This window comes from Pecten maximus, chromosome 11, assembly GCF_902652985.1.
Source record: "Pecten maximus chromosome 11, xPecMax1.1, whole genome shotgun sequence".
Classification (NCBI taxonomy): Eukaryota; Metazoa; Mollusca; class Bivalvia; order Pectinida; family Pectinidae; genus Pecten; species Pecten maximus.
In genome coordinates, this window is record NC_047025.1 from 40,317,756 (window position 1) to 40,338,787 (window position 21,032).

The 21,032-nt window shown below is 40.4% G+C and overlaps 1 protein-coding gene across 1 annotated transcript; it reads right to left on the bottom strand.

Annotated features, from left to right (window-relative positions):
- Window positions 1-8,397: 8,397 nt before the first annotated feature.
- Window positions 8,398-20,959, bottom strand: LOC117337511 (39S ribosomal protein L3, mitochondrial-like). Its single transcript, XM_033898521.1, has 9 exons — window positions 20,836-20,959; window positions 19,928-20,134; window positions 19,631-19,721; window positions 18,582-18,707; window positions 18,295-18,394; window positions 17,714-17,774; window positions 15,087-15,195; window positions 13,333-13,410; window positions 8,398-9,119 (listed from the first exon to the last, which is right to left on the bottom strand). Exons 1-9 carry the CDS (start codon window positions 20,931-20,933, stop codon window positions 8,877-8,879), a joined length of 1,113 nt encoding a protein of 370 aa, XP_033754412.1. The 5' UTR covers window positions 20,934-20,959; the 3' UTR covers window positions 8,398-8,876.
- Between the last annotated feature and the right edge of the window lie 73 nt (window positions 20,960-21,032).

A 21,032-nucleotide genomic window follows, 5' to 3' on the forward strand; every position in this document is an offset into this window, starting at 1 on the left:
AAGATTTCCTTATCGTAAATACCACTTGTGATTTTGTAAAGTTCTATCAAATAGCCTCTTATCCTTCTGTAGATTAGAGTTGGTAGTTTTAGTTTCTGTAGTCTCCCTTGGTATGTCAGATCCTTCATCCCTGGTAGACTTGTTGTGGCCCTTCTTTTGGACAGATTCAATTTTTTCTATATCCTTTACTTTGATAGGTGTTCACACCGAACTTGCATAGCCTAATTGTGACCCTACCAAGCTTTTGTATAGTCGAAGAACAGTTTTGGAGTTCATAAATTGAAATGTTCTTCTCAAAGAGTCCGAAATTTTTTTTTTCTTTCTTTTTTCTTTTCTTTCTTTTTCTGACTTTTTCACTGATGTGGTTTTCAAAAGTTAATTCAGAGTCTATGGTTACTCCAAAATCTTTTTCTTTATTTGTTACGGTGGCTGATTTGTTGCCATTTCGTTATTTGGTCTTTTCGCCCCGAAAAGACGAAAATGAAATATCTAAATTCTCGTTCTTTCGTCTTTTCGCCCCGAAAAGACGAGAATTAACAAACTTTAATTCTCGTCTTTTCGCCCCGAAAAGACGACAAGTCATACGCGAAAAGACGAAATTAATGCACGCTAATTAGCGACCTTAATTCTCGTCTTTTCGGGTTTAAAAATCTCGTCTTTTCGCCCCGAAAACACGAAATTTAACAAACCTTAATTCTCGTCTTTTCGTGTTTTCGGGGCGAAAAGACGAGAATTAAGGTTTGTTAATTGTTTTTACCTGGAGCAATATATGGTTATCAAAAATACATCCCGAAAAATGTAAACATATGCCAGTCGGTCAAAATACAGCACAAATAGAGGGATCAAGATCAACATACCAGTTACTAGGGAGTGAGCTACAAGTTACAAATAAAGAAGTTACAAATTACAGGTGGCTGATTTGAAAAGACGAGAATTAAAGTTTGTTAATTCTCGTCTTTACGGGGCGAAAAGACGAAAGAACGAGAATTTAGATATTTCCTTTTCGTCTTTTCGGAGTGAAAAGACGAAATAACGAAATGGCACAAATCAGCCACCGTAATTTGTAACTTCTTTATTTGTAACTTCTTTATTTGTAACTTGTATATGCTCAATCCCTAGTAACTGGTATGTTGGTTGATCTTGATCCCTCTATTTTTGCTGTATTTTGACCGACTGGCATATGTTTACATTTTTCGGGATGTATTTTTGATAACCATATATTGCTCCAGGTTATCATGGTATTCAAATCCTCTTGCAGTATAACGTTATCTTCCTCCTTGGTAAAAACTCGAAAATGTTTTGTATAGTCTGCGAATAGAAACATATCTGATTTCACAAAATCAGGTAAATCATTTACAAACATAACAAAAAGTAACGGTCCCAGAACTGATCCTTGTGGAATACCTGATGTAACATCTTTCTATTCAGATTGTGTATCATTTATTCTTACTTTCTTCCATTTTAAAACTTGATATCCAGCTGATCTGGTCAGAAATGTTGTATGATCTTATTTTACTTAATAACATTTTGTGTAGTACTGTATCAAAAGCTTTCTGATAGTCCATATATATGCAATCAATCCCATAACCTTTATCCATAGCATCTGTCCATTTATCCAGCACTTCCAATAATTGTAATAAGGTCGATCGACCCGATATAAATCCATATTGTCTAGGAGAGAACAGTTCAGTTGATAACATATATGTATTGATATACTCACGAATACTGGTTTCCGTGACCTTACATATTACGGATGTGAGGCTGACTGGCCTGTAGTTCCCTGCTACCTTTTTGTCTCCCTTATATATTGCACACACTCGGGCATGCTTCCAATCGTTCGGGATGGTTCCCTCTCTAAGTGTTTGATTGAAGGTTTAGGCTAGTGGTATTGATATAGCTGAGGCAGTCTTCTTTAGGAATTCTGGGTGTATTTCATCTAAACCTGGTGATTTATTAGGATTTATTTTTTTTAGTACCTTGGTAACCATTTCACTGGTGATCAAAAGGGTTGTCATTTCTCTGGTGGTTCATTTCGTCTCTACTTTTGGTATTATTCCTTTTTCATCTTTGACAAATACGTCCCGGAAAAAGTTTGCTAATATGTCTGCATTAGCTTTGTTAGATGTGGATTTTTTTTTATTTATTATCCTCAGGATGTTCGTATAACTCTACAATTTCTTCCTTTACTTTGGATTTAGTGTATATACATGTATATTTCCATATTAATTTATATTTCGATTTTGTAGCTAACGATTGTTCAAATTCCTTGCGAAGTTTTCTTGTCTTCAGTTTGACTCGGTTCCTTACTTTGTTATATTGTCTCTTTACTTCAGGATCTGGTGTTTCTGCTACCTTTTTTTGGAGAGAGCATGTTTCAGTCTGATTTTTGCGAGTGTATCCATATCTACAGGGAATTGATGTTTGCTGTTCTTGCTAGTTTTGATAATTCTTGTTGGCTTATGCTTATCGACTAACTTTTTGATTATGCTCTTGAAGGTTTGCCTGATCGTTTATTACATCCCTCCAGTTGGTATCCCTGATTTGAGTGTTAATTTGTTTGTAATTAACTTTAGAATAATACTTTATGTTTCTGCCTTTTACCGTTGTACTTCAATCAATGTCCATATAAAGTACACTATGGTCACTCTTTCCCAGCGGGCTATGGTATCCTATTGATGAAATACACCACAGGTGCCTGACTCGTTTTATAAAATAATAACATATAGAGTACATATAAATGAGATATATATGTTATTATTTTATAAAACGAGTCAGGCACCTGTGAATACACGTGTAGTGTTATTATTGTTAGTTATTAGAAGATCCGAAACATGAGGTGTATCATTTCCTCTCCATCCTGTAGGCTTGTTAATTGTTTGTAGTAAGAAGTTGTCCTGTAAACAATTAAGAAACATGTACTCCTGTGATTCGATGCTGTCACCTTTTGTATTCCACAAATCCCAGTTGATATTAGGGTAATTGAAATCTCCCAAAATGACTAGGTTAGTGTAGTTTTTTGTCGATACTTCGCTGATCAGTTATATTTGTACAGTATATTCAATAGAAATATCTCTAGATCTATACGAATATATCTAATTTGATCATTGATCATAATCCCAAGCAACAGTGGTACCCTGAAGTCTTGGTACACGTATGTCACGTGTCCGTGAAGCACTCGTGTTGATTGGATGAGATGGTTGTACGGACATGTCCCTTCAGACCCACCTCTGACAAGGTCTCCGAGTCTGACGTCTTACTTAGAATCTCGATTTATACTTTGTGTTGAGCATTCTTGCTAGCCTTATTCTGAGCATCTTGATAAGCTACATCCTTCTAAGTATAGTATATCGTAGAGGAGCGGAAATTACAAGTCTAATTTTAATTGGATTGCATCCTTCCTATTCCGGAGTTTCCCCGACACGTACAGGAGCTCGGATAACTTCACCCTGCTGACCGGGTCAGTTCTTATGAAAGCGTCCACCGATAATTTGGGTACCACCTAGATATAAGAAAGTGTGGAGAACACCCCATGGCATTGTTTCGGGTTGTATTGTAGGCCAGGATCAATGGCGCTACATGGGACCTCCAAACATTTTTATTGGACACATCTCGGTAGGGACATATAAACTATCTTATTATATGTCCCTTATCTTGGGTAGCGAGCATCCATGTTAGTGTTTTATTGGACCTCTCCACAGAGCCATTTCCCATGGGATGGTATGGAGTTGTTCCAGATTTCTTAACTAACTCCGGCCACTTTGCAAAGTTTGATAACCTCGCTTTCAAAGTTATGACCCTGATCACGAAGGAACCTTTCTTGTGTCTACAGGGTATGGCTAGAGTATACCTAGTAAAGTGACCAGTGGTTACTAGAACACATTCTGACCCATCTGATGACCGTTTGAGACCCAGGAAGTCAATACGAGGATATCTGACTGTTTTGGTAACACCAGCTGTCTGGAATCCTGACCGTCAAGAGAAATGGTGCGAAACAGAACACCGTTCTGTAAAACTCAGCCTAATGTAAAAGGATTAATAGCATATTACAATTGTTGTAGCACTATTTAAAACTGACCTATACATCGGGATCAACTTATATAAATAAAAACAAGAACACGATAAAATACACACCAATATCGTCACGCGGTCTTCCCACTCAACCAGGAAATGGTGACCTATCGTGTGGGGCCAGTACATCCGGCTTGTGGCTTTTAGTGATTTCACTGGTAGGTAGCTGATGTATTAAATAGATAAATAATTCAGTATAGCATCCAATAGTTTAGAGCATGATATGTGTTATCTGCTCACGCACAAGAACCCTTCACCACGAAATCAAACTAATTAGATTGACCATGAATGTTACCGCGAAAAAGTGAAAAATAGCGGCGTTTTTGTTTGTGTCGTGGCGTAAACGCAACAATTATGACATCAATGTAAACAGTGTCCTAATGAGCGACCTTAAGTTAACGATGTTGAAGAAGGGTTAGAACTGCCCGACATAAATCATGAACTTATGTCGTTTTTGAAGAGATTTCAAAAGCGTATTGGATTTATTCTAAGCATATCTTCTCCTTGAAGTTGATGGTGGTGTTATTTTCACTCCAGCTTCGTATACTGTACGTTTATATTTTCTTAGAGGTAGATTTTTTTTTAAATTTCCCTTTGGGAGCTACGAGTGATGATTGGTATGTTGCGAGCCTCGTATTGAAGGAGGTACTCAAGGACGTTTTTTTAGTCCTACTATTCTCTGACTATATAGGGCCGTGTACCCAAGGACTGGTCTCATTTGGTTAGTTTATATCGAGGAAGTAGCAATCTAAAGTAAACAAGACGAGCGGCTTTTGCAAAATGGACAAAATCGGTAAAAGAACAGTGATCCAATATTTGCATGGTTTATCACCTAAGGATATCCATAATGATATGGTAGCAACACTAGGGAAAGATGCCCCTTCATATGCTTCAGTGAAAAGGTGGGTGGCGGAGTTTAAGCGCGGCTGACAGAGCCTTGAGGATGACCCCCGTCCTGGAAGGCCTGGCAATGTTCCCATCCCTGAAAATGAACATAAAGATATTAAGCCAGAAGACTTGGCATTACACAGGAAAAAGTACAGTGACATTACCAGTAACAATGTCCAGGCCTGGAGCTGTGGGTAACCAGTAACATTGTCTGGGCCTTGAGCTGTGGGCACCAGTAACATTGTCCAGGCCTGGAGCTGTGGGTAACCAGTAACATTGTCTGGGCCTTGAGCTGTGGGTAACCAGTAACATTGTCCAGGCTTGGAACTGTGGGTAACAGTAACATTGTCCGGGCCTGGATCTGTGAGTAACCAGTAACAATGTCCAGGCCTGGAGCTGTGGGTAACCAGTAACATTGTCTGGGCCTGGAGCTGTGGGTAACCAGAAACATTGTCCAGGCTTGGAACTGTGTGTAACCAGTAACATTGTCCAGGCTTGGAACTGTGGGTAACAGTAACATTGTCCGGGCCTGGTGCTGTGAGTAACCAATAACATTGTCCAGGCCTGGAGCTGTTGGCACCAGTAACATTGTCCGGGCCTGGTGCTGTGAGTAACCAGTAACATTGTCCAGGCCTGGAGCTGTTGGCACCAGTAACATTGTCCGGACCTGGGGCTGTGGGTAACCAGAAACATTGTCCAAGCTTGGAACTGTGGGTAACCAGTAACATTGTCCGGGCCTGGAGCTGTGGGCACCAGTAACATTGTCCAGACTTGGAGCTGTGGGCACTAGTAACATTGTCCCGGCCTGGAACTGTGGGTAACCAGTAACATTGTCCTGGCCTGGAGCTGTGGGTAACTAGTAACATTGTCCCGGCCTGGAACTGTAGGTAACCAGTAACATTGTCTGGGCCTGGAGCTGTGGGTAACCAGTAACATTGTCCAGGCCTGGACCTGTGGGCACCAGTAACAGTAACATTGTCCAGGCCTGGACCTGTGGGCACCAGTAACAGTAACATTGTCCAGGTCTGGAGCTGTGGGTAACCAGTAACATTGTCTAGGTCTGGATCTGTGGGTAACCAGTAACATTGTCCAGGCCCGGAGCTGTGGGTAACCAGTAACATTGTCCAGGCCCGGAGCTGTGGGTAACCATAACATTGTCTGGGCCTGGTGCTGTGAGTAACCAGTAACATTGTCTGGGCCTGGTGCTGTGGGTAACCAGTGACATTGTCCAGGTCTGGAGCTGTGGATAACCAGTAACATTGTCCAGGCCTGGAGCTGTGGGTAACCAGTAACATTGTCCAGGCCTGGAGATGTGGGTAACCAGTAACATTGTCTGGGCCTGGTGCTGTGAGTAACCAGTAACATTGTCCAGGCCTGGTGCTGTGGGTAACCATAACATTGTCCAGGTCTGGAGCTGTGGGTAACCAGTAACATTGTCCGGGCCTGGTGCTGTGGGTAACCAGTAACATTGTCCAGGCCTGGTGCTGTGGGTAACCAGTAACATTGTCCAGGCCTGGAGCTGTGGGTAACCAGTAACATTGTCTGGGCCTGGAGCTGTGGGTAACCAGAAACATTGTCCAGGCTTGGAACTGTGTGTAACCAGTAACATTGTCCAGGCTTGGAACTGTGGGTAACAGTAACATTGTCCGGGCCTGGTGCTGTGAGTAACCAATAACATTGTCCAGGCCTGGAGCTGTTGGCACCAGTAACATTGTCCGGGCCTGGTGCTGTGAGTAACCAGTAACATTGTCCAGGCCTGGAGCTGTTGGCACCAGTAACATTGTCCGGACCTGGGGCTGTGGGTAACCAGAAACATTGTCCAGGCTTGGAACTGTGGGTAACCAGTAACATTGTCCGGGCCTGGAGCTGTGGGCACCAGTAACATTGTCCAGACTTGGAGCTGTGGGCACTAGTAACATTGTCCCGGCCTGGAACTGTGGGTAACCAGTAACATTGTCCTGGCCTGGAGCTGTGGGTAACTAGTAACATTGTCCCGGCCTGGAACTGTGGGTAACCAGTAACATTGTCTGGGCCTGGAGCTGTGGGTAACCAGTAACATTGTCCAGGCCTGGACCTGTGGGCACCAGTAACAGTAACATTGTCCAGGCCTGGACCTGTGGGCACCAGTAACAGTAACATTGTCCAGGTCTGGAGCTGTGGGTAACCAGTAACATTGTCTAGGTCTGGATCTGTGGGTAACCAGTAACATTGTCCAGGCCCGGAGCTGTGGGTAACCAGTAACATTGTCCAGGCCCGGAGCTGTGGGTAACCATAACATTGTCTGGGCCTGGTGCTGTGAGTAACCAGTAACATTGTCTGGGCCTGGTGCTGTGGGTAACCAGTAACATTGTCCAGGTCTGGAGCTGTGGGTAACCAGTAACATTGTCCAGGCCTGGAGATGTGGGTAACCAGTAACATTGTCTGGGCCTGGTGCTGTGAGTAACCAGTAACATTGTCCAGGCCTGGTGCTGTGGGTAACCATAACATTGTCCAGGTCTGGAGCTGTGGGTAACCAGTAACATTGTCCGGGCCTGGTGCTGTGGGTAACCAGTAACATTGTCCAGGCCTGGTGCTGTGGGTAACCAGTAACATTGTCCAGGCCTGGAGCTGTGGGTAACCAGTAACATTGTCTGGGCCTGGTGCTGTGGGTAACCAGTAACATTGTCCAGGCCTGGAGCTGTGGATAACCAGTAACATTGTCCAGGCCTGGTGCTGTGGGTAACCAGTAACATTGTCTGGGCCTGGTGCTGTGAGTAACCAGTAACATTGTCCAGGCCTGGTGCTGTGGGTAACCATAACATTGTCCAGGTCTGGAGCTGTGGGTAACCAGTAACATTGTCCGGGCCTGGTGCTGTGGGTAACCAGTAACATTGTCCAGGCCTGGTGCTGTGGGTAACCAGTAACATTGTCCAGGCCTGGAGCTGTGGGTAACCAGTAACATTGTCTGGGCCTGGTGCTGTGGGTAACCAGTAACATTGTCCAGGCCTGGAGCTGTGGATAACCAGTAACATTGTCCAGGCCTGGTGCTGTGGGTAACCAGTAACATTGTCCGGGCCTGGTGCTGTGGGTAACCAGTAACATTGTCCAGGCCTGGAGCTGTGGGTAACCAGTAACATTGTCCAGGCCTGGAGCTGTGGATAACCAGTAACATTGTCCAGGCCTGGAGCTGTGGGTAACCAGTAACATTGTCCAGGCCTGGAGCTGTGGGTAACCAGTAACATTGTCCAGGTCTGGAGCTGTGGGTAACCAGTAACATTGTCCAGGTCTGGAGCTGTGGGTAACCAGTGGACAATGTTACTTGTGCCCACAGCTCCAGGTGTTGATAAATTGACAATGTTCATGATTGATGAGTGAGGACATTTACAGGGTACACACAGCTCCAGACAGGAATGTAGGGACTGATAACCACTTTTATTTCTTATTGAGACACAACAAATAATCATCATGATATCAAAGTTTTTATTTCAACAATTCACACATACAGACACAATTTTACAAATTCTCATACACTGATCACTCACACCTGGGTTCTATACATGTACTGGGATGATACTGATTGATTTAGAAATAAGAGATCTTACAGGCACCTTTCTTTCAACTTAGTTTGCCCATCACTGTAATATTGATTCCAAATAAGATAACAGCCCTCAATCTACCAGTAAAACTGGTATAAAGAGATAATAGAAGATCTTGCCTGTGCAAGAAATCAGAAGTTTCTTTTTTATTCTTCATTTCCTTGTCTTAAATGAGTGCAAACCAAATAGCAAGCAGTTGTTCTGTAGTCGATTTTGCTATATATACAATGTATATATATATATATATATATGCCTCTATGTAGCTTCACTAACAGATACTGTTAGATACATACAAATATTCACTAACATCAGTACACATGATGGTAGATCTCAAAACAATTTTATCTATGTTTCATCCTCAAAAGTTACTGATGGAGATGAAAATTTGAAAAGTTCATCGTCAAAATACTCCTCTTCTAATTCCTCTGATGCATCCTCGTTATAGAAAGTGGGCATGGGAGGACCCTCCCCAGGTTCTCGCCGCTTCTTCCTTAGAGTTGTGTCATAGATCCTGGTGTAGCAGTGGTTCGGACCTGGTAGTTGTCCCTTCAGGTAAAGGATGTTGTACTTGGTATTGACTCTCAGAACCTGTTACAGACACAGACAAATTAATATTCTGTGACAGATAATACACAGGGTCAGTTCACTACATCACAATGTCACTAGACGGGCAGGTGACATCTACAACAAATGTCACATCACATGTCCAATGTCATCTACAACAAATGTCACATCACAGGTCCAGTGTCATCTACATCACAATGTCACACCACAGGTCCAGTGTCACCCGCAACAAATGTCACACCACAGGTCCAGTGTCATCTACAACAAATGTCACACCACAGGTCCAGTGTCATCTACAACAAATGTCACATCACAGGTCCAGTGTCATCTACATCAAATGTCACACCACAGGTCCAGTGTCATCTACAACAAATGTCACACCACAGGGTCAGTGTCATCTACAACAAATGTCACATCACAGGGTCAGTGTCATCTACAACAAATGTCACACCATAGGTCAATGTCATCTACATCACAATGTCACACCATATGTCCAGTGTCATCTACAACAAATGTCACATCACATGTCCAGTGTCATCTACAACAAATGTCACACCATAGGTCAATGTCATCTACATCACAATGTCACAACACAGGTCCAGTGTCATCTACATCACAATGTCACACCACAGGTCCAGTGTCATCTACATCATAATGTCACATCACATGTCCAGTGTCATCTACAACAAATGTCACACCACAGGTCCAGTGTCATCTACATCACAATGTCACACCACAGGTCCAGTGTCATCTACAACAAATGTCACATCACAGGTCCAGTGTCATCTACAACAAATGTCACATCACAGGTCCAGTGTCATCTACAACAAATGTCACATCACAGGGTCAGTGTCATCTACATCACAATGTCACACCACAGGTCCAGTGTCATCTACAACAAATGTCAGATCACAGGTCCAGTGTCATCTACATCACAATGTCACATCACAGGTCCAGTGTCATCTACAACAAATGTCACACCACAGGTCCAGTGTCATCTACACAAATGTCACACCACAGGTCCAGTGTCACCCACAACAAATGTCACATCACAGGTCCAGTGTCATCTACAACAAATGTCACACCACAGGTCCAGTGTCATCTACATCACAATGTCACATCACAGGTCCAGTGTCATCTACAACAAATGTCACATCACAGGTCCAGTGTCATCTACATCACAATGTCACATCACAGGTCCAGTGTCATCTACAACAAATGTCACACCACAGGTCCAATGTCATCTACAACAAATGTCACACCACAGGTCCAGTGTCATCTACAACAAATGTCACATCACAGGTCAAGTGTCATCTACATCACAATGTCACACCACAGGTCCAGTGTCATCTACATCACAATGTCACACCACAGGTCCTGTGTCATCTACAACAAATGTCACATCATAGGTCCAGTGTCATCTACATCACAATGTCACACCACAGGTCCAGTGTCATCTACAACAAATGTCACATCACAGGTCCAGTGTCATCCACAATAAATGTCACACCATGGATCCAGTGTCACCCACAACACAATGTCACACCAGGGGTCCAGTGTCATTTACATCACAATGTCACACCATAGGTCCAGTGTTAACCATAGTCACAACACAGGTAAACAATCTACAGGGACAGATATTAGTCCTTACCTAGTACAGGTAAACAATGGACAGGGACAGATATTAGTCCTTACCTAGTACAGGTAAACAATCGACAGGGACAGATATTAGTCCTTACCTAGTACAGGTAAACAATCTACAGGGACAGATATTAGTCCTTACCTAGTACAGGTAGACAATGGACAGGGACAGATATTAGTCCTTACCTAGTACAGGTAAACAACGACAGGGACAGATATTAGTCCTTACCTAGTACAGGTAAACAATGGACAGGGACAGATTTTAGTCCATACCTAGTACAGGTAAACAACCGACAGGGACAGATATTAGTCCTTACCTAGTACAGGTAGACAACGGACAGGGACAGATATTAGTCCTTACCTAGTACAGGTAAACAACTGACAGATATTAGTCCTTACCTAGTACAGGTAAACAATCGACAGGGACAGATATTAGTCCTTACCTAGTACAGGTAAACAACTGACAGATATTAGTCCTTACCTAGTACAGGTAAACAATCGACAGGGACAGATATTAGTCCTTACCTAGTACAGGTAAACAATCGACAGGGACAGATATTAGTCCTTACCTAGTACAGGTAAACAATGGACAGGGACAGATTTTAGTCCTTACCTAGTACAGGTAAACAATCTACAGGGACAGATATTAGTCCTTACCTAGTACAGGTAAACAATACACAGGGACAGATATTAGTCCTTACCTAGTACAGGTAAACAATACACAGGGACAGATATTAGTCCTTACCTAGTACAGGTAAACAATCGACAGGGACAGATATTAGTCCTTACCTAGTACAGGTAGACAACGGACAGGGACAGATATTAGTCCTTACCTAGTACAGGTAAACAACTGACGGAGACAGACATTAGTCCTTACCTAGTACAGGTAGACAACGGACAGGGACAGATATTAGTCCTTACCTAGTACAGGTAAACAACTGACAGATATTAGTCCTTACCTAGTACAGGTAAACAATCGACAGGGACAGATATTAGTCCTTACCTAGTACAGGTAAACAACTGACAGATATTAGTCCTTACCTAGTACAGGTAAACAATCGACAGGGACAGATATTAGTCCTTACCTAGTACAGGTAAACAATGGACAGGGACAGATTTTAGTCCTTACCTAGTACAGGTAAACAATCTACAGGGACAGATATTAGTCCTTACCTAGTACAGGTAGACAACGGACAGGGACAGATATTAGTTCTTACCTAGTACAGGTAAACAACTGACAGATATTAGTCCTTACCTAGTACATGTAAACAATCGACAGGGACAGATATTAGTCCTTACCTAGTACAGGTAAACAACTGACAGATATTAGTCCTTACCTAGTACAGGTAAACAATCGACAGGGACAGATATTAGTCCTTACCTAGTACAGGTAAACAATCGACAGGGACAGATATTAGTCCTTACCTAGTACAGGTAAACAATCGACAGGGACAGATATTAGTCCTTACCTAGTACAGGTAAACAATGGACAGGGACAGATATTAGTCCTTACCTAGTACAGGTAAACAATCTACAGGGACAGATATTAGTCCTTACCTAGTACAGGTAAACAATCTACAGGGACAGATATTAGTCCTTACCTAGTACAGGTAAACGATCCACAGGGACAGATATTAGTCCTTACCTAGTACAGGTAAACAATCGACAGGGACAGATATTAGTCCTTACCTAGTACAGGTAAACAACTGACAGAGACAGATATTAGTCCTTACCTAGTACAGGTAAACAATCTACAGAGACAGATATTAGTCCTTACCTTGTACAGGTAAACAATTTACAGGGACAGATATTAGTCCTTACCTAGTACAGGTAAACAACTGACAGAGACAGATATTAGTCCTTACCTAGTACAGGTAAACAACTGACAGGGACAGATATTAGTCCTTACCTAGTACAGGTAAACAATCTACAGAGACAGATATTAGTCCTTACCTAGTACAGGTAAACAACGACAGGGACAGATATTAGTCCTTACCTAGTACAGGTAAACAATCGACAGGGACAGATATTAGTCCTTACCTAGTACAGGTAAACAACTGACAGAGACAGATATTAGTCCTTACCTAGTACAGGTAAACAACTGACAGGGACAGATATTAGTCCTTACCTAGTACAGGTAAACAATCTACAGGGGCAGATATTAGTCCTTACCTAGTACAGGTAAACAATCGACAGGGACAGATATTAGTCCTTACCTAGTACAGGTAAACGATCCACAGGGACAGATATTAGTCCTTACCTAGTACAGGTAAACAATCGACAGGGACAGATATTAGTCCTTACCTAGTACAGGTAAACAATCGACAGGGACAGATATTAGTCCTTACCTAGTACAGGTAAACAATCGACAGGGGCAGATATTAGTCCTTACCTAGTACAGGTAAACAATCGACAGGGACAGATATTAGTCCTTACCTAGTACAGGTAAACAATCTACAGGGACAGATATCCCCTACTGTATATCAGTGTTTACCGTAAATCACATACCTTTTTCCCCTTCTGTATATCAGTGTTTACTGTAAATGACATACCTTTATTCGCTTCTGTATATCAATGTTTACCGTAAATCACATACCTTTATCCCCTTCTGTATATTCCAGTCCATACCCATGTGTCCTGGCAGTTTTTTGCCTGGCATAACTCGTGAATGTCCCTGTAGGTAATATAGACTCCGTAAACATGGATTTATGTCTGTGTTTACTGGTACAGAACATTAACTTTATATACACAGAAACCAAGGTAGCATATACATCTGTACAGTCAAACAATCAAGCATTCAGGTTCCAGTTTGCCTGAGATTTTTTAACCATCTACATGTATTTACCAAATATTACCATTAGATTATCTATTAACAGCTTTGTAAGACCAGGGCTTTTTCTCATTGATTTGGGAAGGGACCTTTTTGTCTCATTTTGGGAAGAAAATTGATGAATTGGGAAAGATTTTTTCAGGAGAAAACTACAAATTTTGGGAATTTGGCTTAAATATGAAATAATTTCAATTGGGAATGGGGCCCATTAACGGCCCCAAAAAGCCCCCAGAAAAAGCCCTGAAGACCACACAAAAATTCCCAAAACTGTCTTAAAAACACAGCAAAATTTACCAATTTTGTGTCTCCAAAAATTATTTCCCGTACTTTTTGGTTGATTTTTTCAAGTACATGATGAGGGCCTGCATCGATCACCTGGATATTTCAGTAATTATGTCAAAATACTTTATTTAAGTTATTTCAAATATTTTCCTACTTTCTTTTGAACTTTTATCTTCCAACAATAGTCCAAAACACAGTGGAACCAAATCCTGTCATTCGTGAAAAAGGATTTTAAAGTTGAATTTTTTTGGCTATATTTCCCTTATCAGGCCCTTTCCTCCTCCCCCATGAGTTCCACTTACTTTGTTTTTACAACATTAAATCTCATTTGGCCAATAATGCTCCCGACCAAATTTCATTAAAAGTAATTCAGTTGTTCCGGACTATAAGGGATTTAAATGATTTTCCTCTATTTTCCCTAAGGCCCAAAGCTCCTCCCATCCCAAGGGAGCCACACCCTCCGTTTATACATAAGATCTCCTTTGCCCATTTATGCTCCTGACCAAATTTCATCAAAATTCATTCCATCATTCAGGACTAGTAGGGATTTAAAGGATTTACCTCAATTTCCCCTATTTGACCCTGCCCCTTTGGCCCCAATGGAGCCACCTCCTCTGTTTATATAACACTAGATCTACTTTGCCCACTTATGCTCCAGATCAAATTTCATCAAAATTCATTCGATCGTTCAGAACTAGTAGGGATTTAAAGGATTTACCTCAGTTTCCCCTATAAGGTCCTGCCCTTTGGTCCCAGGGGAGCCACATCATCTGTTGATACAACATTAGATCTCCTTTGCTATTTAATGCTACAGACAAAATTTTATCAAAATCCATTTAGGTAGGGATTTAAATCATTTACCTTGATTTCCCCTATTGGGCACTGACCCTCTGGCCCAAGGAGAGCCACACCCTCCGTTTATACAAAATTAGATCTCTTTTGCCCAATAATGCTCCAGACATTTAAGCGTTCAGGACTAGTAGGGATTTAAAGGAAATGTTGATGGACAGCGGACGGATGCTGGACGGATGCTGGACGGACGCCACACCGTGGCATAAACTCACTGGTTCTTTGGACCAGGTGAGCTAAAGACATTAATGTCGCTCAGCTTCCTGAAAGCTGTCACAACCAAAAATATATGGATCATTGGCATACTTTTTATTAAAGATAAATAGATAAGCATTTGTCTTCTTTAAATCTTAAGCTGCCCTATGTCCTAAGTCATCAAAGTAACTTACCTGTTGTCCAATAGACCCAGTTCGTCGCATAGTCTTTGTGTTGCCATGGGTTTTCCTACCCCCAGTAAACCCCCATCGTTTGATCACACCTTGGAAACCATGACCGATACTGAAAAAAGTAAAGTGACAAGTTTACGTACAAATTCCCTGCAAAAGTACATCACTGACTTACCCGTCTTATCACTAACCACCTGTTATGTCCCTTATCGCCCCCTTTTATCACTTACCTCCCCTGTTATATCACTTACCTCCCCTGTTATATCACTTACCTCCCCTGTTATATCACTAACCTCCCCTGTTATATCACTTACCTCCCCTGTTATATCACTTATCTCCCCTGTTATATCACTTACCTCCCCTGTTATATCACTAACCTCCCCTGTTATATCACTTACCTCCCCTGTTATATCACTTACCTCCCTTGTTATATCACTTACCTTCCTTGTTATATCACTTACCTCCCCTGTTATATCACTTACCTCCCCTGTTATATCACTTACCTCCCCTGTTATATCACTTACCTCCCTTGTTATATCACTTACCTCCCCTGTTATATCACTTACCTCCCCTGTTATATCACTAACCTCCCCTGTTATATCACTAACCTCCCCTGTTATATCACTTACCTCCCCTGTTATATCACTAACCTCCCCTGTTATAACACTTACCTCCCCTGTTATATCACTTACCTCCCCTGTTATATCACTTACCTCCCCTGTTATATCACTTATCTCCCCTGTTATATCACTTATCTCCCCTGTTATATCACTTATCTCCCCTGTTATAACACTTACCTCCCTTGTTATATCACTTACCTCCCCTGTTATATCACTTACCTCCCCTGTTATATCACTTACCTCCCCTGTTATATCACTTATCTCCCCTGTTATATCACCTACCTCCCCTGTTATATCACTTACCTCCCCTGTTATATCACTTATCTCCCCTGTTATTTCACTTATCTCCCTTGTTATATTGCTTATCTCCCCTGTTATATCACTAACCTCCCCTGTTATAACACTTACCTCCCCTGTTATAACACTAACCTCCCCTGTTATATCACTTATCTCCCCTGTTATTTCACTTATCTCCCTTGTTATATCACTTATCTCCCCTGTTATATCACTTACCTCCCCTGTTATATCACTTATCTCCCCTGTTATATCATCACTTACCTCCCCTGTTATATCACTTACCTCCTCTGTTATATCACTTACCTCCCTTGTTATATTGCTTATCTCCCCTGTTATATCACTTATCTCCCTTGTTATATCACTTACCTCCCTTGTTATAACTTACCTCCCCTGTTATATCACTTATCTCTCCTGTTATAACACTTACCTCCCCTGTTATAACACTTACCTCCCCTGTTATATCACTTATCTCCCCTGTTATATCATCACTTACCTCCCCTGTTATATCACTTACCTCCCCTGTTATATCACTTACCTCCCTTGTTATATTGCTTATCTCCCCTGTTATATCACTTATCTCCCTTGTTATATCACTTACCTCCCTTGTTATAACTTACCTCCCCTGTTATATCACTTATTTCTCCTGTTATAACACTTACCTCCCCTGTTATATCACTAACCTCCCCTGTTATAACACTTACCTCCCCTGTAATATCACCTATCTCCCCTGTTATATCACTTACCTCCCCTGTTATAACACTTATCTCCCCTGTTATAACACTTATCTCCCCTGTTATATCACTTACCTCCCGTTATATCACTTATCTCCCTTGTTACATTAAATTAAAATATCTACTGGCAGTGATTAATACTGTATTCTATTTTAGGTTATACGCATTATGAATGCCAACTGCATAACAGGAAAACAGTCCTTTACTATATACGAAAAAATAATAACAGAAAACTGAATAAAAACATATCTCAAAGATCTTTCAGGAATGTTGAATTGGCAGAACAGTCCATAGTACATGCTCACTTTTCGTGAAAACGTTCCATGTACTTTCTTCAGGAACAGAGACTTTGAAATACAATCAGATAACACCTTGTCTTCTTTTGCAATGAATTTGTTTAAAAGTGCTTTAACACTGGGAATAATGGTCCTTATTATAAATAGCATTGTTTGTTTATTGTGTCATACTGTAGAGGCATGTCCATTGAATTTGAAAACTGATTAATTAATGCTGTCAGAAATAGGTCAGGGTTGTTTGTTGTAGAAACGGCTGCAATATAATGTGATGCTTGAGAAACCGAATGCATGCATGCTGTTGTTGGTCAACAACACTGTAAAGTATTTACATCGTCTTTCTCCAGTACATGTATGTTGTGACAATGTCTACATTATTTCAGACGATAGACATACTGAAACGATACTGCTCATTCTGATAGTCAAGAGAGCCCTACATAGCAGACAGTGAGTGAACAAAATCTTGTGCCTCTGTTGACGAAAATTTCTTGTGTAATATTCAAACAGATTTATTCAATTCTGTCCAAAAAACTGATACAATAAGGTTATTTATCAGCAATAAATAAAGCATTTACATCCATCTCAGGTTTGATTCATACTCATTTCAGTTCCTAGTCCTACAACTGGAAAGAATTTACTACATTCATATAAACAGTGACAGTGGAAATCATTGGTAGATTATCACTTACGTCTTGGCTTGTACGTCCACATAGTCTCCCACTCGGAAGTGCATTACAGATAATGGGGTGCCTGGAAACACAAAGTTTGATAAACAGTCATTGGTGTCTTATTTCATCGAGTATTAAATCACCAACTTATCCTAGAATATCCGACAAGATTTCCATGATCAGTAAGGAAGAAGGAAAAATTAAATGATTCAGTTCCTAACAAAGGTAGAAGTGATTTTTTGACTTTAGAAATTCATTTGAATAATAAAGGGAATGTAGCAAGAGCTGATGTTTATATCTATGTTAACATCTGGTGAGGTGAGTATGTGAAAAATTTCATATGAGGCAGAAATGGATACAAAACACCAATGATTTTCTACATGCTTTTTATCATTCTTATTGATTTAAAAAGTGAGAAAATCAACACAGATCATAAATATCAGCATCAAACGAATCATGACTACCACAGTGGTAGTGTTGAGTTCATTAAACTGACTGTCAGTAATGACATCATCAGGTGTAACTTACCTGACTGTCAGTAATGACATCACCAGGTGTAACTTACCTGGCTGTCAGTAATGACATCACCAGGTGTAACTTACCTGGCTGTATTGCTGCATTTGGTGTAACTAAGAATCGTGTTAGTTTCCGCTTAGGTGGTACACCTGCTTCCAAAAATAGGTTGTTGTATTCTTTTCTGAACTGAAATAAGATGATAATAATACATGCACATCAGATGAGATATCCAGGAAAACTAAATTAGTCAATTAATGTTTGATTTCTCATTGTCCTAAGTTAAAACCAATGTCTGGTTCAGCTATTGATCAAATTGGTTTCCATGGTTACAAGGTATTTATATGATTCCTTGTTAGCTGTGTAAGTTACTCACTTGATGGGGATATGAGCTGAGAGCTCCGACAACAACCGATCCAAATCTGTTCCAGTATGGAGTACTTCCTATGGATGTACTGAATTCTTCTGGTGGTATATATCGTATCACATGATTGTCAATTATCTACAAAGCAAAAACATTCCTCATTCAGCAATTTTTACTTATTTTTTTCTCATTGAAGTTTCACTTTCTAAGAAGAGCTGCAGTAATTAAAGCAAAACATAGTTAACAGGGAAAAAAATGGAAAGTGAACCCTATAACCCTATATAGCAGACACTGACCAATATATATATATTATGCAACAATATATGGTCAGGAACACGCTGTTAAGTATGATCAAAAGAGACAATAGTTGTTAAAGTTTCAAATAATAGACTTATCTGATAATTAACAAGATTGATGAAAATATATCTTTAGTAACAGTGGCCCCAATTTTGATCCCATGCATGTGAAACATGAACTTGTACAAGAGATGACGGCTGTAAGTGTATAAAGTCTCAGGGCAATCAGGTAATTAAAGAGGTCCGTTAGACTTCAATAATGTATTTATAGATGACCTCATTTTGTATCCTAGGTGGTTGAAATGCCAGCTCATATACCATGAAAAAGAGTCCCTTAGCTATTAGAGGATTACAGTGATGTTAGAGGATTACACAGTGATTTTAGAGGATTACACAGTGAGAAATCGAGGCCTTGATACCTCTAACTTCCCATGTCAGATTCAGACTTTGTAGTCTGTCTGAAATTAAAAACAAAAACTATTGATATTAACCAATATATCCTTCCACCCAGATCACAGTGTGTAAATAATCAGATCAGAGACCTTTGATGCCTTAGCATGCTGTGCAAAGTAACCACAATTAATATCTCATGACCCTAGTTTCATTAAGTTTCACATTATGATTCTGAAACTAGATAATCTCTAGAAGATTTTGTGCAGAAACAGTTCAGAAAAAAAAATATATATAGACAGGAAAATGTCTTATGCGTCAGATGAGCTAATATACGTCTTACATGTGAGTTCAAAGTTATGATAAACAACTGACCTGGTACAATGTCACATCCATTTTCTCGCCATTTTTCTTCCACTGTGCCATACCTCCAATCTTTAAAGCTAAAACACCTGTTCTCCGTGTACTAGAAAAAAAAATCATATAATTGGTTCTGTTTATCGAAAGACATAATATGCAAATTCATTTAACAGGCCTGTTAATTAATTATTTATACAGTTTGAAGGTCATGCTTTTTAATAGGCAAACTACAGTCTCAATCTCATAAGACTTATTTTTTTTAAAATAATTTTAACAAATCATATAGATTATATTATGAGTACTGTGCCTTACGTTTTGTTCCATTCTCCTCTTGGCCAGATGTCTTCCTTGAGAGGACTTGGAACATTCTTAAACTTGTTTTCGGCTAGTTCCTTGAGGAACTCTCTGTTCTCCCATGTCAGCTGTTCAGGTGATACATTTGTTTTCTTCTTGACGTGCCAACCTGGTGGGGCACTGGTACGTTTCCTCTCCCGAACTGGTTGGTAACAGGTCAGTATCCTATTGTAAAATAAACAATAGATACTTGACCACATTTTTCACTTAAAAAACTTACAAAAGAGAAGTACAATTGTAACAACACAAAAGATTTTATAATGCCATTCAGTTTTGTTTCCAATGCTAATTCCTAGGCAGCTCTGCAATTCCTAGGCAGCTCTGCAAGCCAAGTGCAAAGTTTCAAGGAAAATGTGTTCTTTTCTGTCAATGAGCATGGACGTAAGTTGGCAACGGACACTAAACCACTGTATACTGTATATGTCGGTAGGGTTTGGCATCTGAGAAAATTGACAAAGTGCAAGATATAAAGGCTTGCGGTTCATTTTTTTTAAAAACATTTCTTTTCAGATCTCAAAGAACTACTGACCAAAGCAAAACTTTTTTTCTTCATATGAAGTCTTAAAAAAAAATAACATTACTCTTGTTATGCCCGCTGAAGTATAAATTATAAAGTTCGCAGCAAGTTTTATGTGTCTATCTTGCGCGCATGCAATGTCATCCGGAAAATGTTGTTTTCGTCAGTTTGGTATAGCAATAAATAGCTATTATAGCGACTTATACCTGTACTAGCGATACATTATCATATGCCCGACCTGAAGGGCACTTGTCACATTGAAGCTAGAGAACGAGCGATTACATTTGTAAATGCGGAAACATGCTAAATAACTATATTTAACGATGCGTTGATCCAGTTGATACATTACCTGGATGTTGCCAGGACATCTTTAAACAAAATACTTTGAAAAACACAATTTGATGCAGTCGCGAGCACCTGTCCGGCTTTTGCCATGGGGGCCGCCATTGGTATACGGTACCGCTTACACCAAAACAAAAATGAATCAAGATATCTTAATCGATAAAAAGCATCGAGAGTATGATAATGTTTTTCATTACGATCATT